Source organism: Anneissia japonica, unplaced genomic scaffold (assembly GCF_011630105.1).
Source record: "Anneissia japonica isolate Jap-2015-1 unplaced genomic scaffold, ASM1163010v1 scaffold287800_len1627635_cov199, whole genome shotgun sequence".
NCBI classification, from domain to species: Eukaryota; Metazoa; Echinodermata; class Crinoidea; order Comatulida; family Comatulidae; genus Anneissia; species Anneissia japonica.
The window spans coordinates 732,552-749,036 of NW_022731299.1; the positions used below are offsets into that span (position 1 = coordinate 732,552).

Genomic DNA, 16,485 nt, shown 5'->3' on the forward strand with positions numbered 1-16,485 from the left:
TATATATATACATACATACATATATACACATACATAATGTATGTATATATGTATGTATATATACACATCTAAACAGATAAAAAGAACAGATAAATGATGAAGAACAAAAGATGAGCCAATAATTCCTAGGGTAACCTAGAAAGTTTTACAATATATAATACTTACTTCCATTGGGGCCCTTAAACAAATTTTAAACATTTTTACTACCTCAGAAACATAAAACAATTAAATATATATATATATATATATATATATATGTATGATGATATGGTGTGTACTAAACAACACATACCAAGTACTGTAAGTTGCCATGCAACAACATATACCGAGTCGTAGTGGTCAGTAGCAAATTGAACATATGCCACAATTGTGTCATGAGACAGGAATGCAGTTTATCGTCTGTATTCCTCACATATTTATGTATTTTCTTAACTCACTCCAGTCCTTGCATTCGAATCAGCAACAACTTGATATTATATTTTGTATTAAGCACATTAGTATTTTGGTTTATATTCTGTAATACATTATATTATCCTACGCAGTTGTATACGTGTGATTGGTGGTCACTAACAAGGGAAAAATCGTCACACCCAGGTTGTTCTAACGAGTTCCAGGGAATACATACCTAATCCATACTATACATAGATTTACATTTCAATAGTACTGTAGTATATACATAGCGCCCTCTCAACTTTCGATCATACAACATAATCGACACACTGCATTTCTAAAATTTAGTAACTATACCTTACCTTCATTTATTGTCCTACATATTTGTTCTTATCGAAACTAATTGCAACGTTCTAATAAGCGAGCGTACCCTCTAGTTACCTGTCATTACCATAATAATAAGGATGTAAGATTCATCTTATTTTTTCAATAGATTGACCTTGTTTTAATCAGACGTGCATACAAGCATCGCTATGGTGTGTTATTGGAGGATGATGTTGCCAGAAAGTGCACAGGACATTACAGGAATCTGCTTGTGCACATGATCAGCATTCACGCTCCGTCGGTTATTAGCAAGGTATGAGTTCTCTATTATGTGTCTTGTATTAAAGCCCTTTGAATATACAATAAGTTATTTTCTTCCTTATTTCAATGGAAAAATACATAGATGGTGAATATTATTATCATTTGTCATCATCAATGTCTACATGATAATCGTCTTCATTAAGCATCAGCAGTGTCACAACATCTGCAATTGATAGACCTTTCCAGGCAATTTTCTCTCCCTAAAATGTTAATACTTGCAAGGTTTAATCAAACACAATTTTTGGTGCTCCTTTTTTTTGTAATTATTAATCTATTCTTTTGCAGCCTGAAAGCCAAGTGCAATCCAGTAAGATACCTAAACTCCCGCCGCCTCCAAGAGTAAAGCCATTACAAAGGCCTACCCAAAAGAAAACAGATCGAATCACTTCATCAAATCCTCTTGTGCAAACATCACCCACAAAGTCTCCACGACGTGTTTCTGACAAGAAATGAGAATTATACAGAGGAAAAAACATGCTTCAAAATTGTCCATGCTTGTTAACTAAAGAGGAAATTATGTTCTTTTAAAAATATAATGTTTAATGTAGAAAAACTTCTAATCATTATTGATACAGCAAATACTTTTGTCTGTGTCACCATCATCCAAGACATTTTCATGATGGTGGTTTTATAGAAAAGCTGGAAGATTCTGCAAACTTTTTATATTATGTTGCAGAGGAATTTTAGAAGTACTGTTTAGATTATGGTATAGCAGCTGTAGCTTGTTAAGGTGCTTTGCCTTCCAATCTCAAGGTTCTGGGCTCAAATTTTCTCATGACCACAGATATAATATGTCATGACAAACAATTCCATTAGTTTTATATATTTTTTTGCCAAAATCTTTTACAGAAATACAACAAAAAATACATTTGGTTGTTATAGTAAAGCGAGTCTTGTAACATTTAAACATAATTTTAAACAGGGGCAGATTTAGAGGGAGGACCCCTGTTAAAATGCTTTTCTGAAAAATTACAAGCCTTTAGTGAAGTGTAGATGAATTGTTATTTAAGCTTGCATGGTACCAAGTACAAGCAAAGTTTAAGGGATTTCCACATTTGCATGTCAGGCCCCTAGCGTGGGGGTTAAGGGGGTTACGACGAACCGCCCAAAGACTGGAGAGGGTCCGCATTTAAAAACAAAAATTGATATTCGTAGACAAATTTACAATGTTCTTCAGAGTATCGGAGATCAGGGTCTACTTTCCATCGAAACGAACCTCCCACAATTTAAGTTGCGTTACGGGCCTGCATATTTAGGAATTGTGTAGTTGCGCCTTTAGTGAAGTGTAGATGAATTGTTATTTAAGCTTGCATGGTACCAAGTACAAGCAAAGTTTAAGGGATTTCCACATTTGCATGTCAGGCCCCTAGCCTGCAAATGGGGAAAAAACAAATTGGTTGGTTGATTGAGTCTGTGCTGAATTTCAAGGGCGTGGTCTTACTACTTTAACAACTGTAGAGAGCCGCTTAGTTCACGTCATTCACAATGACATACGGGCTGAAATAAACCATAGTGTCGAGGTAACAGCCTCTTTCGAAAGAAGTGTACACTGGACCTGTTTTTATGTCCTTAAGTCTTAGACTTGGTTCTACCAACTGATCCCTGGGGTCAAGCTGAAAGCAGCGCGCAATGTTAGGGCTGTACGGTTTAAGTACACCAGCTTACTGCTCAGCCACTTGACAATCTGCTAACCCCTAATATGTCGTGTCAGTTTTAGGTAATAGTAACGCCAACATCTTCAAACTACTGGATACTTTTGGGCAGAATTGCCCAATGACCAGCTTTTGCTGGTTACTGTAGTTGTATGTCTCCTACTGTCGGATGATGAGAATTCAATCTAAATCAGTTGTTGTAAGCTGCCTTCTATACAAAATTGCAAAAGCAGTCCCACCTGAGACACTACTTTACAGTCATATTCCTGACTAGATATAATAGGCCTGCGCATTGCATCTCAGCTAAACAGAGATGGAAAACTAAAAGGATTCTTACATGCTTAAGTAAATTATATGTATAAACTAAACTGCAATACAGTATAATAATAATAATTCATTCTAAATCAGTTGTAACCTGCCTTCTATACAAAATTGCAAAAGCAATCCCACCTGAGACACTACTTTACAGTCATATACCTGACTAGATGTATATATTGTCTAAATATCTTTTAAACTTTCATGATACAGCAAGTGTCAAAATGTGGTTATGTAGTTAGCTGGGCTATTGTTCAGTTGTTAAGTCTTCTGAATATTTTGGTGCTTTCAGAGAAAAAATATTTTCAGTTTTTTAAACATTTATATATTTTGTATGATCCTATGTGATAATGATGTAGTTTAAGTAGTTAGTAAGCTTAGACAATAGTTCTTCCACTTGGTGCTTATAAGGGTTTTACTTCAGCATGAACATTTAGGATTTACCATGGGGGAGGGCTTGGTGCGGACACACTTAAATTTGTTCCAGTGATTTAGAATGCTAAAAAAGACAAGTTTTCATTAAACTAAGTAGAGTAGGTCGAGGTCATACATAGATTTATTTACTTATACTGTAGAAGGGAGAAGAGATTTAGTGGTCATCGCAAATACAAATAAGGAAATTCATCTTGCATTGTCAATTTCTTTAAAAAAGAAAAAGAATCACTTTCATGTACAAAATGAGTCGGTTACAGCATTAAAATAGGTATTCCACACAACTTCATTAATAATTTTTTTGTAATAGCAAGTATTTTTTCTGTTATTGTGCTCTAATTTTCTATAAACTAATAATATTGCCAAATAGAAAAATTGATTAAATTGAGAAAGATGTTTGATGTTGGTACGTAATTAATATATTTACTGTAGATGATTTTGTAATACTTACTGTTAAATTTTCCAATATTAATCTAATTAAAATCTATTTCAAAATGAATTTATTTATACCACCATAGTTTAGTGTTTGTAAATATGCATTGTTGTTTCTTATAATAGTATTATATTTTGATAGTCATTTTTTGTGATAGAAAATTATATTAAATTTAAAAAAAAAACATAGAATACTTACTACATCTAGTGTTTTCTGTTATGTGTTTTCTGAAATACACAGTAAGTTGAAAGTCAAAGACATATTAGCAGTCATAATATCTCTGGTGGGGAGCATGGGTAAACTGTTTTCATGCTGTCCTTTTGTTATTTTCCAACAGAAAAGATACAAAATGTCAGTCTTGAACAATTTAAAATATATGACCATGATTTTACCAATATTGATGATGAAGCTTGTGGGTATTATACACGACTGTGAAATCTTGTAATAATAACGTTAAGCCTAAAAGATATACCCAAAAAACACATTGGTGGAATAATAACTGTAGAATTGCTAGAGATACGCTTTTGGTATCGTATATGGGGTCAATGTGAGAAACCACGTTCTGGATATATTAACAGCTGCTACAAGAAAAAAAGTTTATAGAAATTGCTGTAGAAATGCCATAAGACAAGTTAAATCTCAGAAATTTAATACTTTAAATAGATTACACAGGATTAAAAACAAAAGGAAATTTTGGAAAAGTATTGAAGACTTGAAAAATATATCAATAATTTGAATAATAACTCCGCCCCTAGACCTTATGTTATTTCTGTCAAACATCTCAAATACGGATTAGGTACCGGTGTAGGCTCCAAGTTACCACTTATAATTGCAAACCTATTGAGTATTTGCGTTAAGTATGGGGTCATCCCAAAAACATTTTGTGAGGGTACTCTAATCCCCATTCTCAAAAAGAACACTCTTGATCCATCAGTAGCTGCAAACTGTAGACCCATTATTGTATCAAATACTCTAAACTATTTGAGTTGTGCCTACTTGATCTATGTTTTTACGTTAACCTTGATCCATCTCAATATGGTTTCGTAAACGGTAGAGGTACTGCGATGGCGGCTGCCACAGTAACGGTGTGTTTACATACTGCAACAATCAAGGGTCAAATGTGTTCCCTTGATGTCGAAGGGGCATTTGATCAATTACCTCATTCTATTATATTTTATAAATTAAGTAAAGTTATAAATGATGACTAATAGCGATGTATGTTCGTGTGATACGCTAACATTTGTGTTAGCGTTAAGTGGAATAACAAAACCGGTAGGAACTTTGCAATCCCAAGGCACAAGGCAAGGTGGGCCTATCATCGCATTTACCCTAGGAGTCAGACCAAGTTTTGTATGCACTTTGAGGTGCAGAGAATTTGACTTCGCAAGTTGGTCCAAGAATCATTTTTGGCTTGGTAACATATTTTCAAAATATGGCGAAAGGTCAAAATGTCAGAGTCAAAGGTCAAAGCTATAAGGTCCTTGTATCTCCACAACCACAGGTGGTGGAGAGTTGAATTTGGTGCCAAATTGTTCGGAACATGCATATTTCTATTTTCTCTAATAGAACATTTTGCTAAAAAATGACCGGAAATGTCGTTTCTGACATGCTTCAAGGTTATAGCCATATTGTCCTTATATCTTCGCTACCACTGGTGGTAGAGGGTTAATTTTGGTGTCAATTTGTTCGGAACATCCATGTTGCTATTTGGTCCAATAACAATAATAATAATTTATTGGGAATCTACACTTTTGAAACAGTGGCACACTTCACATGATAAAGGTGCGTCCAAAAAAAAAAAAAAATACAGTACTTCAAACAGAATACGCTAAAGAAAACAAAGTATAAATTGAGTAACCGTCACTCAAGCATTTGACAATCACCCCTATCCAATACCCACCCACGTCAAAGTATTAATATAATATGCAATGATACCTCAATACTCATTTCAATCCCCTGAATGACGCTTATTCAATTAAAAGTAAATATAATATATTATACGAAGTAAACAAAACTTAAAACTAAAAAGTAGTAAAAAAAACGACAAAGGAAAATGAATTAAACTTGAAAACAATTACATAAAAATTAAAAACAAATATGTTCAGAATACCGAACATCCCTGAGAGCATACATTTCCCTCATCAATAAAACTAAACCCCTTATAAGCAGAAACAATGTTCTAAGTACCGTTATTCCCTCCCCAAACTATGCATTTGCCCCTTCCCCTTAAAAACATCAGCAACATACATAAAAAATAGTAATGCAGGAAAGAAAAACAACTAAATGAAATTGAAAACAGAGGTGAACTGAATAGCAGTACTACAAAGCAAAGTTAGAGCATGGAATTCAAAATCTCGTTGAGGAATTTCCATGCTCTTTTGGTATATCTTTTGCAAAACTTGTCGAAGATATTTCATACTTCTGCTAAGGAGCAGTGATGAACAACCCAAAATATGATGTAGTTTTAGGTCATCGTTTGCATTAATAAATTCATTATACAATTCTATATTGTCAAGTAATTCAATTTTTAATTTATAAATTTGATCATTACGTATATTTTGTAGGGATGGGCAGACTAAGAGGAAATGTCTTGTATTCTCGTCTGAATTTAAATTGCATAGGGTACATTTTTCATTATTATTCGTGGACCAATTTGATGTTCTGGAATTTAATGGTAGCGTATTTGATCTAAGTTAAATTTCAATGCAACCCCCTCAAAGTCCGTTTTATCAATAAGGTAATGTTGTAATACAGGATGGGGTGTTAAGGATTCATAAACTGAGAGGGATGATTTGTTTTTAACATCATCAATTTTCTTAAAATAGGCGTTTGAGAATAACAAAATTATAAGTCCAATAAGTGAAATTAAAGAATCGGCCCGAGATTTAGAAGTGAAGTATTACAGCCAACCAAAGTGTGGAAAACTCTAGATGTTTACATTTTTAACCAACCCCAAAGAACAAATGTGGGTAATAAAGTATAATGTGGAAATGTTTTAATGGCAACAAACACAAATGTGAATATGAACTCTGAGGGTGCAAGTACTGATTTCAATAAGATCACAAGAATTTCAATGAGGATTGGTTTACCTGCAATTGTGATGTTTGTTGTCTATTCATCAGAATGATATTTACATTAAAATGGTGTTTTGAAAGTAGTAGTTTTTAATAGTACCAACAAAACAAATAACCATACAGTAGTTTCCTTATAGCACCAGAAAAATTACATAGAAAGTATTTAGGAAAAATTCCCATTCTAGTATTTTTTTTTTCAGATAAAAAGCCACATTATTTACAACTATACGTACTATATATACACAAGAAATTAAAATTATAAAAATACTAAGTTTTAGTGTTCTGTAGACTTTGGTAAATTCATGAAAATATGTTGGATGACATAACTTGTTTATTATCTATAGCAGAACAAGGTCCTCATCATGAGAGATTATGAACAAAATATCTGAGTACTGATAGAAAGGTGACTGTTCAAGTCAATATTATTTACAGATCTAAATTTCATTTTATATATTGCTGAAGAACACCTTAATAAACTTTTCTACTAAGCCAGCACCTTGCCCTTGGATATTGTTGCTAAGGTCTCCACCAAAAAAATGTAGAAACATATGCAAACACATGCATTTGTGGGGCACCAAGTGTGAGTCATGCACATATTCCTGCCCTTGTCCCCTCATTATGACACATGTGAATGGTTTATGCAAAATAAATGCAAAATATATATTTAGAAAAAATATAAAGTAGTGCAAGAGTGGATAGCAAAGTTGCTCCAAGGAAGGATAGCATGATCTCTAATTGATCAAAAATGGATGGCATAGGTTATCAAAGAATGGATGGCACAGGTTCTCAAGGAGTGGCTGGAATAAACCTCTTCACAAATTCTCCATCTGACATATCAAGTGGTTCCGGAGTGTATTGGTAATGATGTCCTCCTGTGCTCTTCAGAGATGATTTAGATCTTCCTGAAAGATGGCAAGTATAATAGTAATATTAACAGTAACCCTGGAACTTTGACAATAACCATGGTACCTTGGTATAGATCTGGTGAAATGCTTATACCCTGATAATAACCATGGTATAGATTACATGTTTTCATTTAGAATAAATTCTCGCTAGATGAGCCTGTATCTAGCTAATGGTGAGTTGGTCTACAAAAAGAGACCAATGCCTCACTCTAATTCTGATCAATGAAAAATGGAAAGATATGACATACTGTACAGTAAAATTGTGAGGCTTCACAAAACAAGATATTACCTGTCAATGGTCGAAGCTGTGTCAAGCTGTTGTCAAAATCCTGGTGCATCGGACTTGCATCGTATCTCACCGGCGGTGAGTTATTGATCTGTACACGCCGCTTACGTGTCGGTGGGCTAAGACTTGCCAGTTGCGCAGCATGTTCGCTCGACTCCATACTAAATTTATGTTGTTGAGCTGATAATTTGGCATGTTCTAACTGTTCTTGGAGCGAATCTACTGTGCTTCGGTACTTCTGATAGCGTTCATTAATCCTGTTGCACTTACTTTGTAAAACCTGGCAATAAACAACATGGCCAGGCCAAAATTTTAAAGTAAATTTTGTTTACCACCAGATATGTCGGCAAAGATATGATTAGCGAAAAAAGGATTTTCTATGTGTCCCACTATTAGCGTTGTCTAGAGGGTGGTATATAAATATTATTGTAAGTCTTACCTGAATGTTGCTATTCTCATCTTCAGCTAACGGTTTCAGAGCTTCTGAATCCCTCTCTGGTAAGATTTCAGTGCTCCTCCTTAAAGCATTAGCATTCTGAATAATGAAAATATCATTTATCATATCAGAATACTTCTGTATATTGTGCAATGTGTACTGATCACTGTCTTCACAGAAACAAGGACTGTACAGCTAATATTATCAAGGTATCTATATTCAACTGAAACTTTTTCATTGCAGTTCACAGAACTGAATTGAGAAAAAATTAACAAAAAATTACATTTAACATGAAATCATTCTAAAAATTCATTCAAATTGCTATTGAGATTATTACTTAATTATTACAATTATTATTATAATCATTTATTACTATACAAGTAAAAAATTATTATTATTATTATATTAATTTATTAATATAAAAATATAACAATTATTATATAAATATACAAGTGAGATTATTAAAACATTCAAAGTTCTTAAAAAATTGGGAAGGCACAAATTTACAACAGAACATCAAAAAGCATGACCCAACCAAAAGACACAAATGACACGAGCAAACAAGGGACGACAAGGGAAGACAGAAAAATTTGCCAAGTCTTGCTGAGAAAGGGTTAATGAATAAGAGGAATAGGAGAAAAAAAAAAATTGGAAACTTTCACCCTCTCTCTTTTCATCTTGATTGATGCAGATCTTGATTGATTATCTATTGTTATTAAAGATCCTGACCATAGATGGTACAGGGCTGGAGTAGAATCTCTCTTTTTTACACTTGAATTCCTTGTAACAAAATTAGTGCATTTTGACATATTGTGAATATTATGAGATTTTAGAAACCAGATCAAATCTAGAAAATCATTATGTGATGGTACAAACCAAGTAAAAAAAAATACCCGGATTTCTAAATTTCAATATATTTGGGCAACACTAACATATTTTTGCCCTTATGATGAAACTTTGGAATTGTAGAGTTGTACTAGATTTGGACTCAGAATCCTGGGATTAGAAGGTAAGTATCCTAAGCCAGGCACACACTATACTTAAGAATGGTTGCCCATAAAAATCAAAGATTTGGTGGCAAATGTCAAACAATGGATTTCTCTCAAATTTTTACCATGAATAGATACTTGGATATAAAGCATATCTATGACATTTGTTTAATTTTTTAGCCTTTGTTGTCATGACAATGACCCATTATCTAAATTTTATTGTTTTTGTCAATTTTGGACATTTTCAAAAGTGAAAAAACACTGACTTTCAGACCTCATTAACAAAAAGAACATGCACTATATATATTTTTGTGATCATCCATGTAAATAACCAGGTATTAACTTTCATTTATCGCAAAAAAAAATTGTGTAAAAATTCTATTTGGAAGATACCATTATTTACAAAAGGGGGTTTTTCTCAGAATATATATTTTTTTTAAAGTATGCCTCAGAACCTATCTGTAGCTTCCAAAGTGGTGCACACATATCCACCATCTTCCATATTTTGATAGTCAATAGTTGTCCAAACAATAATCAAGAATAAAAGTTGTGGGTAATTTAAACACGAGGATGCGGTATTGCCAGAAAAAACTTCATTTTTTGAATAAAAATATATCATTTTTTACTGAATGGATAACACTATACATCAACATAAATTTATTTTAAAATAATGTTACTATAGTTACATAAATAGTCTAACAACATGTTAAGAAATGTGTTGCCAGGCTCATTTCAAGTAATTTAGAACTTAATTTTGTACTGTATTGCCAGAAAATGTGCATTGTTTTATTATGAAAATTAACATAAATATACATCATTTTAATGAACAGTTAACGCTCTAAAATATAATATAATTAATTAACCATAATAAATATAGTTACCTGACTAGTTTAACAACATGCTAAGGAATGTGTTGTAAGGTTACTGTATTGCCAGAAAAAGCAGCATGCTTTCATTAAAAAATATTGTAAATATACATTTTTTTACTGTACGGAAAATGCTATAATATAAAATATAGGCCCTAATTCATGTCACCATAATATTACTATATACATGACTATTATAACAACTTTCGGCCCTCCCACTTTTGGACATCTCTGGATCCGCCCCTGCCTGTAGTTGTAAATTCAAAATTATTAAGAAGGCTTATACCATCCCACTTGCAGTTCTTCATATGTTGCAACATTTGAGAAAGTAGGAACAACCTTTTACTGTCTATCTGATTCTAAAGCATGTTTCATTTTAAAACCATCTTCAATGACATGAACTTCATCTGCATAGATTTGCACATTTACCCTCGTCTTTTCAGCAATTTCTTTTGTTGCAAGTAGTGTAGTTGTACAGTGGTAGCAGCCACCATTGTTGTGTCTTAAATATAGATGTAAGCTTAGGAAGCACACTCTTTAGCCATGAAACTACATCTTTCATTATCGCTGTTCTGGGCTTGTGTTTGGAACACCGCAATGCAACAAAAATGTGCCAAGATATTCATTTTCCAAAAAAATCTGCTCGAGATTCTCTGAATGCTGTAATCGGACCACCATCTGGGACATAGGGCTTCTTGTCGGGCGAATTCTGGCACCACCCCTACCACGACCACATATTAGGTTTATATTTTTTTCACGATAATTCCTAACTTGTCCCGACAAGAAGGGGTAGGGGTGTTGCAAGGGATGTGGTGAGGGAGGAGAGGGTGCTATTCAGGGACTGGCATTCCCAGGCAGGTTAAGGTGCTGTGTCCAACTGGTGACACCACTGAGAGAAATTGGTATGTATAAAGTGAAATTATTATAAACTCACCTAAAAAGGGTTTAAAATACAGCTAAAACAGAAAAATGACAACATTGATACCACAAACATTGGTTCTTTTTTAATCACAACATTAATTAAAGTATAGAAAAACAATTATTATTGTTGCAATCAGAAGTAATCTATGAATAAATCAGCGGAAAAAACTGGTAAATTTTACTATTATAATTTTTTTTAATGAAAAATGCCAGTTTTTCTGGCAACACTGCTCGTACATTTTTTAATTACCCACATTTTTTAAACTGGAATTCTCTAAAGAAGCGTTAGAACTACCTATTTGTAGAAAATCAGTTCTAAAAAAGCACCACTTTGAGGTTTATGAGCACTTAAAGTTTGGACGTTTTTCATAATTTGAAAAAAAGAAAAACACCCCTTTTTAAAAACATGGTATCTCCCAACTACGTAATCCAAAAAACATTTTAAAATATGCAACAGATACCCAATGTATTGACCTTATACACGCACTCATTATTTTTGATGAATAAACCATAAGGATATCAGAAATATTGTATCAAATTATTACTAATATTAACATTTAAAAACAGCCAAAAATGACAAAAATTGCCAAAAATACAAATTTACTCGTTGCCATGGAAATATACGCACAAAGTGAATAAAACTTCATATTTCAGATCTCTTAACAAAGGTATAGCCATGTGCAAAATTTGAAAGAAATCCATTTTTTTGAGTCTGCCACTATTTTTGAAATTTCTTTGATTTTTACAGACAACTGCTCTTAAGGTAATCGGACGACATAGTTTCATAGAAACACATCAAGGTACACACAATGGTTTGTATTTAATGGCAATGCCCTTAACTGTGACAGACAATCAACAGGAAGTGGAGAAGGATTCGTCGGTCATGCTGGCTGTCGCAGTGTGTACAGGGTTAGGGGTTATAACCACCAAGGTACTTCCCTTAAAAGTATATCTGTGATGATTACATAATTATACAGTACATACCATTTCAATGTGAGTTTCCAAAGAGATAACCTGCTTCTCCAATGAATTCATCATCTTAGTTTTTCTTAAATTGTCAAGTTCAAGCTCTGTGAATTAAGAAAAATTTTAAGATGTCAATTTTCTGTAACATGATCATTGATGGAAACAAACAAAATTTGTTTTTTTCCATCAGTGATCATGGACTCTTTAATGTTCTAAGAGAGAGTTCTTCATTTTCATATCATAATTTTGGTACATTCATAACTTGCATTTTATCTGTCTATGCATGTTAATAATGTAAACATTCTGAACACTCCATTCTGTGATTGGCCAAGATGCAGCACTTGCTGTCAAAATTTATAATGTACAACATGAACACTGCAACTTATATAAACTTACGAGTTCTTTCTAATCGTAGTTTGTCCACAGCTTTTGCATGTTGATCCATCTCTGATATGAAAACTTCTTTTTCTTCATGTAGTGTTTTCACTGCTTCCTCAATGTTTCCTCTACTGTGATTTAAGTCCTGTTTCAAACGTTTCCCTTCTTTAAGCTGCTGTTTCATCTCATGCTGTACCCAATGTAATTTGTTCTAACGTAACAGAAGATGAATGTGGTTATTGTATACACTTCTTCCTGACCATCGACATCAATCTTTTCTTCTAGCAGATTCTGCTTTATTCCTTTCAAATGGACACTTCTTTAACCAAATTAGTTAACGCTCTCACAATTATTAAAACAATATTTCTCTTGTTTACTAAATAAAAATCATCTCTAATCACTATGCCTTAAAATGAGACCTGCATTCTTTTCAAACACAATCATACAATAACAACTAGTAACGAATTGTATTAACATTTCATCTATTTCATCTATGTATGACTTGTGTATTTGTAACACTATTACAAATACTGTAGCTCAATTATTCTTATAGTGATAAGTTTACGCCAATGCAGAACATTTATCAAAATGCACAACTAACCCTATAACTTGTAAGCCATTTTTGTGGTTGATATTTGAAGTTTTTCTTTGGTGATTGGATTGTTGCATAAGGGTCATTGTCCTCTTTGGATAACACCTGCACCAGGGTGTCTATATCGTTGCCTATGCTATTTAGAACGCTGTCATAGTCCACAGACTGGTTGCGAGCTCTGTCTTGCAGGACTTGGTAATGACGTTCTAACTTGGTCAATCTGTAGGATACAAATAATTGCATATGATCAAATAAAAAAAATTATCACTATTTTGAAAGTGGATAATTAATTGACATTTCTTTGATTTATTAAATTAAGCAGCTACAGTCGAGAAGTTCTAATTTTATTATAGCCCACATTAAAGCCCGATGATCATGTAAAAACAGGACAAAGAAAAAAACAAGCCTTGGTCTGGTGACAAGTTTGATAAAACATAAATTACAGAAAATAGAGAATCAGTGATCTCGCCAGCTATACTGAAGTGTGGCAGGACCGCCACATTTGGGCGAAAAAACTAAATTACTGCACCACGATTACTGTAAAATATAAGCACCACACTAAAAAATATATGTACAGTAAATTTTATTCAAAACACACAACCTGAACGCAGGAAACATAATCTGTTTGTACGCTGCCTGTGCGTGCAAAAACTGATAATAATAATATTAATATGTTATATTTATATAGCGCATATTGCACATTGCCCCTATGCGCTTTACAAAGAAATAATATAGGCCAACTGAGAAAATGCAAATAACAATAAAATAATAAAAAGAAAATAAAATAATAATAAAAAAATAAAAAAAAATAAAAAATAATAATCATAATAACAATAATAACAATGAGACTAAACTACTCCTATTCCTTAAACTAATAATTGGTTGGCCGTTGACTCCGAGGAGCTCATCTGCCCTTTGTTGAGCTATTGGTTTTTCTTGCTGATGGGTGACCCTCCCCTCAGCATACACTAAGACATATCTGAGAGGGTTGTCAGTTTAGTCGCCGACGCTTCGACAGGATGGAGTTTAATGTCATACCCAGAAAGTCCCTAACTACCTTAAGCTAGGCTTAACTACTCTTAAATACAGTATATTACTCTTAACTAACCATAACATATAAGTCAGATAAAAAAATGATAAAAATTTTAATGTAATGATGGAAGTTGCATGTTTGATGTGTAATGGAATGTTATTTCAGTTGGTTGGAGAAGCAAATGAAAAGGCACAATTGCCATATGACTGTGTGAATGCTTTAGGGGTATGAAGAAGCCCTGCTAGAACGTAATGGAGTGATCTTGTATTAGGAGCGGTTGGCGCACCGGTTGTGGCTTGGACTCCCAACCTTGAGGTCAGGGGTTCGAAACTCTGGCTGTGCAAATCGCTTGTGTCCTTGGGCAAGACACTTTATCTACGGTTGACTCTCTCCACCTAGGAGTACGAATGGGTACCTGGTAGGTTCCACCACAACCTGCGCTGATTACTAGCTGCAATTTATTTTTACAAGATAAAGCGTGTGTCCTCGTTTATGTGTAGGAAGTGTAATATGTTGGAAGAGATCCATTGACTCAATTAGTTGAAGAAACTGTGAAGAATCCCTATGCTCCTTTACATCTACATGTATATTAAAGGTTTGAGCTTGTCAATGATGACTCACCGAATAGTGAAAACTCATTTAAGAACATGGTTGATGTAAGCTATTTTTAGCAGAAGGAAGAGGTCTGTAAATAACAATTCTGAAACTGGTAGATTGGTAATCTTCAAAAACCATTGCCTACAAAATTAGTAGGTCCCTGGTTGATGCTAACAATAGTTGGCTGGGTGGGACGTTGTTCAGAACCGTGAACAGGTGAGACTATCGTAATATTCAGCGATTTTACAAATCTATGAACAAATATAACGCCTCCTGGGCTAACTTTCAGGACAGCAAACTCTTCTTGCTGTTGATGAAAGGGATCACGTGCAAGACTGTACCTCCGAAAACGTTGTCCGTCATCAAAGTAGATCAAATGATGCATTAAACTAAAGCTAAATCATGTACATTTTATAAAACGTTTATTAATTGATTTTACTTGAATTTCATGTGAAACACGAAAGCCAAATTTCAGCTTGAGAATTCCATGAAAAAACATGCTAAACCATTGCCTACTCTGTGAAAGATTACCGACAACTAGCGATATAATACTTGTGATAAAAAAAAAAATTACACTCCATTTGAAAATGGACAGTTCTAAATTGCAGCCAGTACCTGTTTATGTTATACACATGGTTCGCGGCCCAACTCTTCTCTCTTATCTCTGCTCAACCTTAAGATCGGTGCAGTTTTCGTTGAAAGACACCAAAGGTCGACCACTTAAATAATAAATAACTCAAAACTAAAGCTGATGGTTTTTAATATGAAAATTTACTGTCTTTATCTAAATTTTACTAGTCAACCAAATATACATCTTTCGATTTGGAGGCATAACTACAGAAATGCAATCATGTACGCCTAGCTAAAGGTGCTACGCCAATCTGGTCAAGCAAAAACTACATGTAATATAATTAATTATAACAGACTATTGAGAATCAATTTTTTCTTGAAATTTACTATAAACTTCAAATATAAGGAAAAGAGAGATGGGTCGTAAGTCTGAAAGAAGAGAGAGCAGCTTAGCTCAGTCGGCTAATCTGGTGGTAGCCACTGTGTGCGCTGAACCGTGGAGATCTCTAGGTCCCCGGTTCAATTCCCATCGCTGCCTCTCCTTGTGTTTCAGCTAGAGGGCTGAAATACAAGTTACAATAGCACACCATCATTGGGATGAGACGTTTAAGCCGTTGGTCCCGTGTGCATTTAAGGCACATGTGCACGTTAAAGAACGCAGTACACTCTTCAGAAAAGAGTAGGGGATTGTCTCCTGGTGTACTGTCCAATCACCACCAGAAGGACCCTACTGGAAATAAGTCTTCTTCTGGAATTTCGTGGGCTATCCTTGGTGTTTACACCGAATAAATCCAATCCAAAATAAAGGAAAAGGGGAAAAAAGAAATGGAGAAAAGAGTAAAAGGTAAGTAAGGAAATACGACTAAGGAAAAAAATATTTAACAATTATATTTAAAAAAGTAAATAAAAAATTCTGTATTTTCAAATTATTTATTGATTAACTTTATATATTTATTTTTATTGTTGTTATTCTTTATTGTTACTCATTATTTTTGTTAGGTGAAA

General features: G+C 33.8%; 2 protein-coding genes across 4 annotated transcripts in view; one reads left to right on the forward strand and one right to left on the reverse strand.

The window, feature by feature from the left end:
* The window catches only part of LOC117115312 (annexin A13-like), a 23,072-nt gene extending 19,342 nt beyond the window's left edge, over positions 1 to 3,730 (forward strand). For both annotated transcript variants that reach the window (XM_033259053.1, XM_033259054.1), the window contains 2 exons: positions 884 to 1,027; positions 1,321 to 3,730. In XM_033259053.1, the coding sequence (XP_033114944.1) occupies positions 884 to 1,027; positions 1,321 to 1,488 (312 nt within the window). In that variant the 3' untranslated portion in view covers positions 1,489 to 3,730. The remainder of the gene's footprint in view (positions 1 to 883; positions 1,028 to 1,320) is intronic.
* Positions 3,731 to 6,373: 2,643 nt separating this feature from the next.
* The window catches only part of LOC117115311 (centrosomal protein of 128 kDa-like), an 84,808-nt gene continuing 74,696 nt past the window's right edge, over positions 6,374 to 16,485 (reverse strand). For both annotated transcript variants that reach the window (XM_033259051.1, XM_033259052.1), the window contains 6 exons: positions 13,290 to 13,500; positions 12,707 to 12,899; positions 12,329 to 12,414; positions 8,572 to 8,667; positions 8,136 to 8,412; positions 6,374 to 7,843 (listed from right to left, as the gene is read on the reverse strand). In XM_033259051.1, coding sequence (XP_033114942.1) covers positions 7,728 to 7,843; positions 8,136 to 8,412; positions 8,572 to 8,667; positions 12,329 to 12,414; positions 12,707 to 12,899; positions 13,290 to 13,500 — 979 coding nt within the window. In that variant the 3' untranslated portion in view covers positions 6,374 to 7,727. The remainder of the gene's footprint in view (positions 7,844 to 8,135; positions 8,413 to 8,571; positions 8,668 to 12,328; positions 12,415 to 12,706; positions 12,900 to 13,289; positions 13,501 to 16,485) is intronic.